General features: G+C 37.2%; 2 protein-coding genes and 2 long non-coding RNA genes across 5 annotated transcripts; 3 read left to right on the forward strand and 1 right to left on the reverse strand.

Annotated features, from left to right (window-relative positions):
* The first annotated feature begins 986 nt into the window (after positions 1-986).
* Positions 987-1,998, forward strand: LOC124200550. Its single transcript, XM_046596818.1, has 3 exons — positions 987-1,460; positions 1,516-1,641; positions 1,708-1,998. Exons 1-3 carry the CDS (start codon positions 1,062-1,064, stop codon positions 1,996-1,998), a joined length of 816 nt encoding a protein of 271 aa, XP_046452774.1. The 5' UTR covers positions 987-1,061.
* A 62-nt stretch (positions 1,999-2,060) lies between these two features.
* LOC124199338 lies at positions 2,061-2,914 on the forward strand. The gene is made up of 3 exons (XR_006876788.1): positions 2,061-2,185; positions 2,264-2,359; positions 2,440-2,914. It is a non-coding gene; the product is annotated as an uncharacterized LOC124199338 (long non-coding RNA).
* A 6,507-nt stretch (positions 2,915-9,421) lies between these two features.
* On the forward strand, positions 9,422-10,692 carry LOC124199339. The gene is made up of 2 exons (XR_006876789.1): positions 9,422-9,478; positions 9,539-10,692. It is a non-coding gene; the product is annotated as an uncharacterized LOC124199339 (long non-coding RNA).
* A 1,018-nt stretch (positions 10,693-11,710) lies between these two features.
* LOC124199340 (F-box-like/WD repeat-containing protein ebi) lies at positions 11,711-12,648 on the reverse strand. Of its 2 annotated transcripts, none has more exons than XR_006876790.1 (3): positions 12,375-12,648; positions 12,140-12,301; positions 11,711-12,076 (listed from the first exon to the last, which is right to left on the reverse strand). XR_006876790.1 is itself a non-coding variant. In XM_046595150.1 (3 exons), the coding sequence occupies exons 1-3, from the start codon at positions 12,476-12,478 to the stop codon at positions 11,936-11,938; spliced, it is 411 nt and encodes a 136-aa protein (XP_046451106.1). In that variant the 5' UTR covers positions 12,479-12,648; the 3' UTR covers positions 11,711-11,935. The 2 variants fall into 2 exon arrangements, 1 of the variants encoding a protein (XP_046451106.1); XM_046595150.1 differs by having other exon boundaries at positions 12,371-12,648.
* Between the last annotated feature and the right edge of the window lie 360 nt (positions 12,649-13,008).

Consider the following 13,008-nt stretch of genomic DNA (forward strand, 5'->3'; position numbering starts at 1 on the left):
ATCGCCTCTTTTTATACCTCTTGGATGATATTGCAGATATAGAACCAGAAAGAGTTCCGTTCATTGTTTGAGTTGTACGGTCACCAGCTAATGACGTGTCTTTTTTCTTGTTATCTTAATAGGTAGTTCCGGTCAACAACATTTCATTTATCGCGTTTCCCCATGGGCGTCATTCCTTATGGTGAATTTCAATGACGTATTTGTCCATAGACGGCGACCAAGTCCTTTTGCGTTGGTGTAAAGCTAAGTGCCAGTTGCTGCAATTATTAGATTACGAGTTTCCGCTTGTAAGGTTTCCCTGTTTATGTCAAACAAATGACGTGGCTATTTCGTTAGATTCTTACTTAAATTTCCTTTGACATGCCAAACGAAACAATGACTCACTTTTTACTACGTTATTTACGACTCACGTTTATCCTATAGAAAAGAGGTTAATCATTTCTCAATTATGTGTAGTGGTCGCGTTCTTTATAAAATGCTATTTATGCGTGGAATGACGGATCTAATGAATGTTCCAGCCAACATGTAGCTAGAATCTCTATAGTCTACTACAAATTTCCTTTTGATTCTACTGTATTGAATGTAAAGCCCATCTTTGATATTCGAAATTCCAACCCAATCAACCGAATCGATTCCTAATGGGTAGGCAACATCAGCTAGCAGTATTTGACAAATGTGAAGTTGTAGTTGCGTCACATGTCGTTACGAATCTACGGTCAAATATTTTTTAAAAATTATGTATTTATGATGCATTCTATTAATTAGTTAATTTTTATTTTACTAGATTTTGCTGAGGTGAAGATGCACTGTAGGAAGGTAATTGACAATATGTATATCTTTGTCGTTATGCAGCAGTCTCCGATTTGTTATCTTTGCGATAGCCTCAATGCATAGGTATGTATTTGTATAGGAACTCTCTTGTTGATACACAGATAAGCGTCAATTTTCTACCGTCCTGATAACGGAACGTTATAGACGGAATGGATCCCTCAAACCAATCAAAAGTTGAATCTTTTCGTTTGAACGAGCCACTAAATCGATTCCATTAATTGGACGCAAGAATGGAAAACATTTCTGTTGTAATTTTCTTTGTTGTCATTTCAGTTGCTTTTTGCTGGACCGTCCGTCACGAAAACCCAAATCGTTCATTTGATGTCAATCCTCTTTCAGCTCGGATCCTGTTGAGCAACAACTTTGAAAGTGGATCCGCCGATCCTTGGAACGACAGTTCAACGCCCTCCAGCGTCTATTGGAATGTCGAGGATTTCTCTACTCCGACTGAAGTGAATTACCCGCCGCCGACTCTCTCAGGCACCAAATACCTTCGAGCTACCCGCAACTCGCAATCGTCTGCCGGTCTTGTCATATTGCGTACAGTGACATTCACGGCCTTTCCCGGTGACACGATGACGTTTGACTTTTGGATTCGGTCCCGATACGCCAGCGGCAACGCTTTAGAGGTAAAAATGTTATGGTTGAAAAATTGTTAATCCTAAAACCAGTTTCTTTTTGCAGGTTGTGATGGCCGCAGTTGCGTTTGAAACGACGATCCTGACATTGACGAGTTATTCTACGGCCGAGAATTTTGATTGGCGCCCAGCCTCTGTCTCCCTCCCCGTGTCGGAACCGACTGGTGTGACAGTAAGGCACTAGTTTCCGTTGCAAACTAATTTCGTTATTTTTAATGTGATGGGTTTATCTGTTCAGTTGATATTTTACGGGTATTGTGGGTCAAACATAGAAGATGCCATCGCCATTGACAACATTGTGCTAGAAACCCAAGACATCTCTACAACCGAGATGGTGACAACGACCACTACTACACCGACGACGACCCCCCAGTCACCTATTAAGAGGACGGTTGTATTCATCTACAAGGTGACGCAAGTTGGGCAAGATTTGTTATTCGTGGAGGAATGGACGTCACATTCGTTCACCCTATTTGCCAGGATGACGTTAACGCAGAGACCTCAGCATGCGCCGTTTCTATTCAAGTAAACACTTACTGCTAAATTGTTCATGCGCATGTGCCAGGTTATTATTTATTTATTTTTTTTTACATCAAACTCGACTGGTTTGGGGCTCAAGCAGGACAAGGAACCTACATGGGTAGTCCTGCTTTCGGTACTCCTTTGGCCTGGACTACAAACAACCCTGCGAAACCCCAATATCAGGAACTCAACAAGTAATATACCGATAAAAAAGAAGTCGCATATACCTTTGTGAAGTTTCCAATGTTGTGTGTTACCTAATTTTTTTCTAGATGTGGAGATGCCTATTTTATGGTGGATTTTTGACATGGATTGCTCGGAGACGGAAAACGGCTGGTTTGACGTCAAAGCTTATCTCACTAACTACGGTAAGTTGTTGAGCTCCCATAGTCTTTGGTGTCGATGCATGATTTTAGTTTCACATTTTCGTTGTATATTGCATCAACAGCACCTGGATGGGAAGCCGACATTTCCCAATCAGCCTGCACTAGGACAGAGGAGGAGAATCACGAGATATTGGGCTTGACAAGCGATTCTTTTAAATCTGGTTTTTAACTATTACTAGGATAGAAGAACACTTTTTAACCTTTTTATAAACATTTACATTGACGAAATAATAAGAATGAAAATGTGTTTTTTGTTCCTGAAATGATATGACTAATGAAAAACGGATCGACTGCTGGATTGGCAATGTTGCCTTTTGGTGGATAAAATTAAAAATATAACCAATGCATTTCCGATAATAAAAAATGTCTTGAAAAAAATGTATCAGCTCGACGATTTTTTGCCCTCGAATCTCCAATCCCTTCAGCCCTCACAGCTGAATTTGTTAAAGAATCACCCTGAATTATGCCTGGAAGTTTTAAAGGAAGGGGCAGACCTGGTAGAAAACTGAATAGGCCTACTAAATGATTCAGCTAATACGTAACTCCTGTTAAGGTAGAGTAAAAACAATTGTATCTCCACAAGTATTTGTAAACACTTTGTCCATTCATTATATTATCATATTTGTGTTGATAGACTCAAACCCACATAGCACACGGCAGTCCCACGGATGTTCGCCAGATGTCGTACTGGGACATACAAAACATCCGTTGGATGTCCGAGGGATCGCCGCATATCCGCACAGGAGGGCGTTCGGAGGTCGGAATAACTTTAGAAGACCTACCCAAATCGGCGCCCACGGACGTAGAACGGACATCCAAGTTCCACTCCGTAGAAATAAATATTTATTTCCTGTCTCCTATCATTTCTTTTATATTTTCATTCTTTATTTCATATGTATATTTCATTTGAAAGCTTTTTTTCATTGAAAGAAGTTCAGACTTTACCGAGATTCGAACTCGGAACGACTGGGTGGAATCCTAGTGCTTTACCGTCACGCCATTAATTAGATGTAAAAATTATGCCAGTCTTGGGACATATTCTTACGAGTATTCTTATAAGTCTTTGAAATCAGCCTTCGTTCGCAATAAAGGCACATTTTCATGAGAATCCGAATAATTCTTTTTTAAATTTCAACAATGAAACGTTTACGGAATCAGTTAAACTAACGTGTCTGATGTGATATCTTTATTGCCTGAAATTTGTATGGTAAACTTATTTCGTTTATGAACTCATTTTAAAAAACAACCCGATTACGCAAATTTAATGTTATTTTTAACTTTATTTAAAAAAATAAAGTTTCTTCTCATCCATATCATGTCTGAAGGCAAACAAAATTTCGAAAACAATTTTTCTACCTAAAGGAATTTTTAAAATCGCGCCTTTGCGGCTGATATTTTTCATATTTTTTTTTTAAACAAGTTAAAATTCAACGTCTTCAAAGAAAATTACTTTAAGTGATATCTATACTTGGATGTATTATGGATGTCAATAGGATGTTGTTTTTGCTCATCCCAGGGACAACCAATACGTATAGCCATTGGACATCCATTTAACATCCCGTACGGGACATGGCTGTCAATCGGATATGCGGCTCTCATTCGGACATCCGACGGATGAAGTGTGCTATGTGGGAATAGGCCATCGACTTATATTACCAGTTGTCTTTGATGAATTAGTGCAGTCTTGAACACCCACTGCTGCAGGAATATCCAACAACACATCAGAAATTAGAGCACCATGACCGAAAGTATTTCCTTTTAATAAATTCATGTTTTTAATGAAGACACGATAATCTTTATGTTTAATAAATGAATATATTTACCAGTAGTGCTGATTGGTGCAATAGAACTGTCTTCTTTTGAGATGTCTGCTTTACCATTCAACACCACTTTTGCTGACAGATCTGTAGAAGCAGCACGGTAGACAAATGGTAATAGAATAGTTAGGTTAATCAACAGACAACTGTATCGGCATTGTTTAAGAAATGATTATTACCAGTTGATAAATCAGTGCAGTCATGAACATCTGCTGCAGGAATATCCAACATGAATTCAGGCATTGGAGCAATCTGACTGACAGCATTTCCTTTAAATCAATTCATGTTTTTAATGAAGACACAATAATCTTTACGGTTATAAATGAATGTTTTTACCAGTAGTGCTATTTGATGCAATAGAACTGTCTTCTTTTGAGATGTCTGCTTCAGTATTCAACACGACTTTTGCTGACACATTTGTAGAAGCAGCACGATAGACAACTGGTAATTGAAAAGTTAGGTTAATCAATAGACAACTGTATCGGCATTGTTTAAGAAATGATTATTACCAGTTGATGAATCAGTGCAGTCATGAACATCTGCTGAAGGAATATCCAACATGAATTCAGTCATTGGAGCAATCTGACTGACAGCATTTCCTTTAAATCAATTCATGTTTTTAATGAAGACACGATAATCTTTGTGGTTAATAAATGAATATATTTACCAGTAGTGCTGATTGATGCAATAGAACTGTATTCTTTTGAGATGTCTGCTTTAGTATTCAACACCACTTTTGCTGACAGATCTGTAGAAGCAGCACGATAGAAATCTGGTAATTGAAAAGTTAGGTTAATCAATAGACACCTGTATCGGCATTGTTTGATAAATGATTATTACCAGTAGTGATAGATGAATTAGTGCAGTCAAGAACATCTGCTGCAGTAATATCCAACATGACTTCAGACATTGAAGCAATCTGACTGACAGCATTTCCTTTTAATTAATTCATGTTTTTAATGAAGACACGATAATCTTTTTGGTCCAAGCTACTTCCGCGTCCCAAGAATGCAAAAAATCGTCGATACCTGATGTATTAGGACAATAGAAATACGAATAGAATATTTTCATTTTGAATTACGATCGGAAGCGAATAAATCGATTGTAAAGTTTTATTTTTCGTTGTTCCTTTGGAAAGTTTCTTCGTTGACTTAACAACTCGTCCGTTTCAACGGTTTTCGAGTCATCGTATGATATCTTGATTCGGGGGTCGTTTTGTATTCAATAAATTGAAATTATTCTGATGTTGAGCCTCTTGAATCGAATCATGATTTGGTAAACCTCCTTCTAAATATGACTTTTTCCTGATTCTTTTATTAAAAAAGCCGCCATATTTTGGCAATCAGTGAGCCAATATATATTGGTAGCTCTGTTTGTAATCTTGCCCATTTATTCCAACGTTTTTGTGACGGCAAATAGTTCTCGATGTCCGGACGATAGAATTATCTCGTCTTTGCTAAACGTTCCACGGAAATAAAGATGATCTCCTTTGATGTTTGTCTATTTTTACATTTTTGATTTACACGTGTATTGTAATTTGATCTAATTTTACAAGATATTTTGAGAAATGAACAAAATAAAAAAATGTGTAAACTGGAGAGCAATGTAACCTCCATCAAAAATTTAATTAACTGATTCCATTTTCTTCAAGATTTCTTTTTCCCATAATTTTGTACATTCTGGTTTTCTTGCATTCATAATTCGGGCATCTTTTTTCTTCAGAACATCTCCGGTTATCAAAGGCCTTTAACAACTCATCTTGCTAGTTGTGTCCGATTACTTCTTTCAATCGCGCTCAAGCAGTGATCAACCATCCAGTATTTATTCGTCGAGATCATATAGTTGTTCGTTGTTTTAATCAGAAAATGGCTTTTTCGAAGCTTCCCTCTAGTGATAATACAGAATCAGGTTGCAAAAGTCGTGGTAGTTAAACTGTTTCCAGACAAATTGAAAGAAATTCACAAGCGGTTCTACATTTTCGAAACCAAGTTCCTTCAAATCATGCGTACTTCGCAATGCTCAGAACTGAAAAGATTCCTTGCATATTTAACTTTCATTCGCTCAAAGTTTGTCGGATCAACATGTCTTCTGGTTAGATATCAATCCATTATTTTTGCAAACAGTTACTTTATCAAGAACAAATCAATCAATTCTCAATTGCATTTCAAGTGACGGTCTATCAATTCATTCCTGGTCTTTTTTTCAGAAATTGCGTGTGGTCGAACAAAACAAACAAATATCTAGATGAATCTGCAGGATCCGTTACTTTTCTATCAGTTGTTCTTCTTAGTAACTTAAACAGCTTTACACGAACGTTTGCATTATCTCCAACAATTATGTCAACTTTAAATCGTATTTCTTCAAGTTTTTCATGACGTGAATTCAAAGGCAAAATCTTATCGTCTTCCATGCAGTTAGCCTCACCAATGGCCAACAGCCAGCTGGTGAGGAGTATCTCTTCCTTAATCCGGTTATAACGAAATTCAGGAGACTCTTTGCTAGCACTCATTGTGCTCTAATGGATTGTCTTCTTGACTGAACGCAACATTTTCTGAAATATTTTCTCCATCTATACCTCTACCATGACCAATTGTTTATTTTGAATTCTCTTTGACATATGTTTCTTCTTCTTCACATTCTTCGTTTATGAGTTTATTCTTATCACAATTCATTGACACGTTGCCAAAGTCAATCTCGCCCACAAACTGCTGCCTAGATTGAATCCACAGCAAAAGAGATTTGCAGGCCATTTTATCGACCTAAAGCTAACTCTCTTTTTTTTACCTGTTAGATCATTGACAATCATTTTTCGTCTTGTCAGGTTGACGTTTGTTATTCCGGCTGCACACTTGGTTGTTCCGGTGTTACTAATAATGATATTTTCACAGGGAAGTGTAAGTAATTCTTGCTCTCTAATAAACCGAACCGTTGGACTTCTTTCTTGGATAGCTATGGGACATTTTAAGGTCCCATAACAATATCTTCATTGTTTTGTGGTTTTCTTGAAATCCAGAAGCTAAATAAATAATTAATTCGTCTATTTTAGGGGATGTTAAGGTCTATGTGGGAGCATTAAATTTTTTAACTGGCACTGTTAAAAGGATGCTCGTTTCTCAGAATGATTATTATTTCCCGATCGAAAATTTCTATTAATGACTCTACAGATCATTCCATGGGATTTTCAGATTTATAGAAAATGGTCGTTTGAAATCCAACAACATTTTTCAATTATTGTTCAATTTTTCAAGACTGTGCGCTCTATGACGAAGTTTTCTCACAATCGTTCGGTTATTTTGTAATGCATCCCTCAATAACTTAGATTTAGAACACATAAAAATTTGTTCGTGGATGGACGATTCAGTATCTCTTCAGATCTATTGGGAATTACAACTTTCTTGTATCCTTCTTGTTTACAAACTGAGAGAGACCAAACAAATTCAATAAGTCATCGTTCAATAGACAAGCAATTTTGCACTGCATTTTAAATTTTTCCAGTTTACATGTCGCATTTGGTATCAGGGAATTAATTGTATCCAAATCATCTATTATACACGAAACATACTAATTGCCAAATTTAGTTTAATTAAGAGATTACCAGGACCATGAGACCTTTAAAGATTGTTCAAAACAAACAATTTTGTCTTCGATTAATGCATGTAGCTTTACTAGACTATTTTCTATTTTATTCGTTGAATCAATGGCTCAAATTAATATCTCGTATATAAATTTATGATGGAGTGTAGGTTTTTGTGCTTTTATCTGGTGGGCAACTGCCTCTTTGGTGTAATCAGATGTAAAATAGTTGTTAAATATTTGTACGATAGATTAGCCAAAAGATCTTGCTAAATCACAAAGCATTTCTTCTGAACTATGTAGGAATAAATTGTTTTCCATATCAATAGACGACGATCGAACAGTGGACTCTGCCCACTACGAAAGCTGTTCAATTTTAGAATCGAAATTTAATTGTCGTAATTGTTGATCGAACATTCACATTTGGAACGGCTCATAGACGAGAATCAATAAATTCGAGTTTAAGTTTTCTCGGCAAATTTTTTTTGTGTATCGACCGGGAAAGCTTCTTCCATCGTTCATGTCATTCATCATCATCGTTGGAGCGTTTGTAACTTTTCGTGTTTTATCTGTTTTTTGCTGCCGTGTTTCTGTTGCTGTTTGGCCCTTATCTCCCACGTTACCGTGTTTGCTATTTTCCCTGTACGCACAATCACTACGGCAAAGTGAATTCAGCTCGTAATCGTCATTCCGGTCTTCTTCATTCCGGCTTTTGGTTGCTGAATCGTGGTGGCAGTGCTCCACCTATTTTTCCTTCACAAAATTCTGAGTATTTGTTACGACTGATTGTCCAATCTATGGTGGTTGGTCAATCATGGAATCGTGGACAACTTTTTAGGCACGTTGATTTTGAAGTTATTTCTCTTCTCTCATCGTCTTAATTAATTTCATCTTTTTCATTCTGCTGGATCGCCACGGTAAAGCTGATCCAGACCGTAATCGTAATTTTTTCCGTAACAGTGTATAACTTACAGTTCTGCGGAGTCTCAAGTAGAATCCGCTTAAGTACTATCTTAATCTTAAGTACAATATTTACCTTTGTCTAGCATCAAACTAACATGGATTGTGAGTTCACTTTCATTAAAATTCAATTTCATCTCAAACGAAATTCAACAATTCGCAATGATTGTGGAATTTTCTTCATTAGTCTTGCTAGCCGAAAGTCAAGTATTGGAAATTAGCGGAAAAGGTCACATTTTTAAAATGGATTTGGAAAATCCTGCAATCACACCCTCATCGTTGATTTCAAAACTATAATCATTATAATTATTAATTAACTTTTAGAAAGAAAACGTCTGTGGACAAGAAGTTGCTACCATGGTTCTGTAGGTTTTGGTCGTGAAGGAATGATGCATTTACGCACTAGTTGTGGAAGTTAGGCCAATAGATAAATCTGTTTTACTTGCAACTTTTTAGGTAAAGTTCCAGAAGAATTTTCTAAATTTATCTCGTCCCCCTTGTTTGATATAGGCAAGAGATAAAAATTTGTCTCTGTAGGTCTTATTTCTACTGAAACAACGGATTAATATTCTGATTCAGTAGATTCGTAATCAGTTTTCTATTAACATTTCGTAAATAGATCGAGAGGCGTTACTATATTAGGTTGAGTTAGAAGCAAAGCTGTCGAGTGTCGACGCGGATTCATCCCTGTTAATAGCTGAACTATCCCTGTTAATACAGCTTCAAAAAGAAAACTCAATGTCAAATACTGGTAATACATAAACATAAATAACAATATCCATTTGCTAGAATTAATGATTTGTTAATATAGAATGCGATTCTTATGAATGTAACACGCCAAGTAAGGAAGTGGTAGACATTGACCAGCTTCAAGTTCTTCAACGGTTGTTTGATGACCTGACAAGAAAACTAGACGATTCCTTACAAGAGGAAGTTTTACTACGACAAAAAGTTGATTAGCTGGGAAAAGTATTAGATGACGAAAAGCTTATTAACAAAATTAGGAACAATGACCAGATGACTAAGTACTACACGGGATTACACTCGTGGTGCCTATTCGAAATAATCTTTGAACTTATTCTACCAGGCATAGAACATTGCTCAATGTTGTACAAATAAAGTCTTTCTTACGAAGAGCAGTTTTTGTTGGTTTTGATGCGATTAAGACTTAACTTAGGGCAGCAATATCTAGCATATAGATTTAAAATATCAGTAGGTACAGTGTGTAAATATATCGGTAAATGGATTGATGTAATGTATGACCGACTTTCAAAGAACTTCATGGTGTGGCCTGACCCTCAAACTAACAAGCGCACAATGCCATCTTTTTTCAAAAGAAAGTTTCCAAACTGCATAGCTATTATTGATTGTTTTGAAATTCCAATTGAAAGACCAAAAAATTTACTTGCGCGTTGTTCAACCTATTCTCACTACAAAAGTCGTCCTACTGCGAAGTATTTAATAGCAATTACACCGCGGGGAGCAATTTCTTACATTTCAATGGGCTATGGTGGACGACAGACTGATGTTCACATCACTTTAGACAAGAAAAATGTTGCTCTAGGCAATGACGAAGGTTTCATATGTAAGTTAGAGAAAGGTGATGAAGTTTTAGCAGACAGGGGTTTTTTGGTTAAAAATGCAGTAGAGAAAAGAGGGGCAAAGCTAACTACTCCATCCTTTCTCTCTAACAAAGTCAGATTGACTCGCCGTGAAACCGCATTTTCACGAAAGGTGTCTAATGTTCGTATCCATGTAGAGCGCGTGATTGGTCGTCTTCGAGAAAATTTCCAAATTCTGACACATCGAGTACAAATTCAATATTTGCGAAGCGGTAAAAGCAAATTTGCTTTCCTCGACAAAATTGTGTTTGTTTGTTGTTGCTTGAACAATGCCAACCCAAGTGTCGTTCCCCCTTGCTAAAGTGTAATGTTTCTTGGTGGAAATAAAGTAAATATAAGTCAACATACCATCTCATGGTATTTTTATTCGGCTTTCTTATTCGTCCGGATCGACTAACAGAACTTACAGTACACACAACCGGGATAGAATCTTTATTATGATACACCTTTGTTCTCTTTGATTGACTGTGATTGACTAATGTGTTGAGCTGTCCTAGAACGGACACAGAGCTTGGACTTCCTCTTTTTGCAGTAGATGTAACAATTTGAGTTTCCATAGGTGCAACATTCTCGTCGTTTACAAGTTCCACATTGCACGGTTCCACAAACGATTCTGATTGCACTTGGTTCATTAATATCGGTACAGAGATCAATTTTGTTTTGGGGGGTCGACCACGCCGAGAAGTGGTAGAATGAGATCGATTACTGCTCTCAAGTTGATGAACGACGGGACCAACATCACCCACAGTTGGATTTTCAATGTTACTTGTTACTGTTAAACAAATTGTGAATTAGATATGGTTATACATTTTTTGGAAGCCGGAGATATAGGCCCGGTCGAAATAGGCCCCGACGAAATAGTCCCGGCAAATAGGCCCGGACGAATAAGGACCCTACGAAATAGGCCCACTTTAAAAATATTTTTAAAGCGGTCCTATTTCTCCGTCAAAGTGGGCCTATTTATCCCAATTATTTCTAAGTTCCATAAGGTACTCTGAAATATTTTCATAAAAAAATTCGACCTACTCTACATGAGCGAGAAGGCGGAATAATCTACGAGAGATCCGCCACCGTATGTATTCATTGCCGTAGCTCAAACCACGATGAGTGATTTCACATATTGCCGTTTCGTTTTTCACATGTTAGGCAGCTGATTCCCGTCTTTATTTTTTGATGAACGTATTCCCCTTGATCTTAACTGTAAAACTCATTTGTTCAAACGTCGTTTTCACTTATTGTCAGGTCTCACAAGTGCTTTACTCTTAATTTAACAATAACATAACAAAAATTATTATCTAACTTGTCTCTCATTTATCCTAAAATTTTTTTCATTGATTGATTGTTTCTCTCTTTTTTTAAAAAAATAATTTGAACCCTCATTTTTCCATGTGCTGATTGATCCCCCGTCAAGGCTGTATACTGTTGATTGTCGATCCAGTTTTAAAGCAAAACAACAAATTTTGCGTCCAGGAAAATGTAAAATTGATATTACACCTGATCTGAATTGATCGCTTGATAACATATGCTTGAAAAAATCAGCCGCAATCAGCACACCGCAGTTTCATTGATTGTAGGCTACCTAGATTTTACTTCCAAACATGAATACACTGGTCAGTGGAGCATGAGGCAAAACTGACATTCGACTGCCAATCTACGTCGAGTGCTGGGGCGGAATGGAAAGCAAACTGCTGCGTGCACTGACTCGTTGAAGCGTCCCAAATGGTCGTCTAATGAAATAAATAAATTAATATCAACAGTTTTCGTTTTAAAAAATGAAATCTTAGGTCTACTTTGTCGAATCCAGCACTGAGGATATAGTTGCCATTTTTGTTCCATTTTAGTGCGACAGTAGGTCCTTTATGCTGTCCCAAAGTGCTAGCTAATCTTCCATCAGTTGTCCAAATGCGAGCGTAATCATCGTAAGAGCCAGTTGCAAGCAGAGTTCCATCACACTAAAAAAAAAAGAACTCTGTTATTAAACAGCAAACTATTTGGCACTTAAGTTATAAGAAAAAACATACATACCAGTCAAGTGAGGTGACATTTTTGTTGCTCGGAACTTCAGTTCCACCCTTCTGAATGAAATGCCTAATAACAAGTTGAGTTGGTGAAGACGAGTTGTCATTCATGTTCAAAATTCTGGCAGTACTATCACCAGAGCCAGAAGCCAATAAATCAGTTGTTGGGTTCAGGCGCAGATGAAAACTTCAGATTCATGGCCACGAAGTACAGTTGATTTGCTGGCAGGTATCTCTACTCCTGTTTCCTCTTCCCAGCCTTCATTAAATAGTTGAAGGGAAAATAAGTCACAAATAAGACACACATCTTCAACACTGATCTCAGACCCTTCTGTATGATGGAGAGAAGGGCTGCTGTTGGTACCAATTGATGTTGGATTGTGAAATATGTGACTCTATGCCAAAGGTGTAAGCAGAATGCTGAAAACCTGTTTGAAAGGCAATCAGCAGCGTGACGCCATCAGGGTAGGCCAATCATGACGCTACCTATTCACACAAGTTGATAATTACAATAGTAGCAACTTAAGATTGAAAATAACATGATAGAATTCTCTAACATACCCGAATTGAAGGTAAACAACTTACTCCAGCGATAGCATTGCACCATAGACCACGCTATTGATGACGCTTGATGTGTTGGC

This window comes from Daphnia pulex, chromosome 8 (assembly GCF_021134715.1).
Source record: "Daphnia pulex isolate KAP4 chromosome 8, ASM2113471v1".
Classification (NCBI taxonomy): Eukaryota; Metazoa; Arthropoda; class Branchiopoda; order Diplostraca; family Daphniidae; genus Daphnia; species Daphnia pulex.

Excerpts from the sequence above, each read along its gene's own strand:
- LOC124200550 (XM_046596818.1), top strand. The coding sequence starts at position 1,062 with ATGGAAAACATTTCTGTTGTAATTTTCTTTGTTGTCATTTCAGTTGCT. Across the intron at positions 1,461-1,515 it reads CCAGCGGCAACGCTTTAGAG|GTTGTGATGGCCGCAGTTGC; the intron begins GTAAAAATGTTA and ends TTCTTTTTGCAG. Across the intron at positions 1,642-1,707 it reads CGGAACCGACTGGTGTGACA|TTGATATTTTACGGGTATTG; the intron begins GTAAGGCACTAG and ends TTATCTGTTCAG.
- LOC124199340 (XM_046595150.1), bottom strand. The coding sequence starts at position 12,478 with ATGAATGACAACTCGTCTTCACCAACTCAACTTGTTATTAGGCATTTC. Across the intron at positions 12,302-12,370 it reads TCACCTCACTTGACTGGTAT|TGTGATGGAACTCTGCTTGC; the intron begins GTATGTTTTTTC and ends TTTTTTTTTTAG. Across the intron at positions 12,077-12,139 it reads TCAGTGCTGGATTCGACAAA|ACGACCATTTGGGACGCTTC; the intron begins GTAGACCTAAGA and ends TTATTTCATTAG.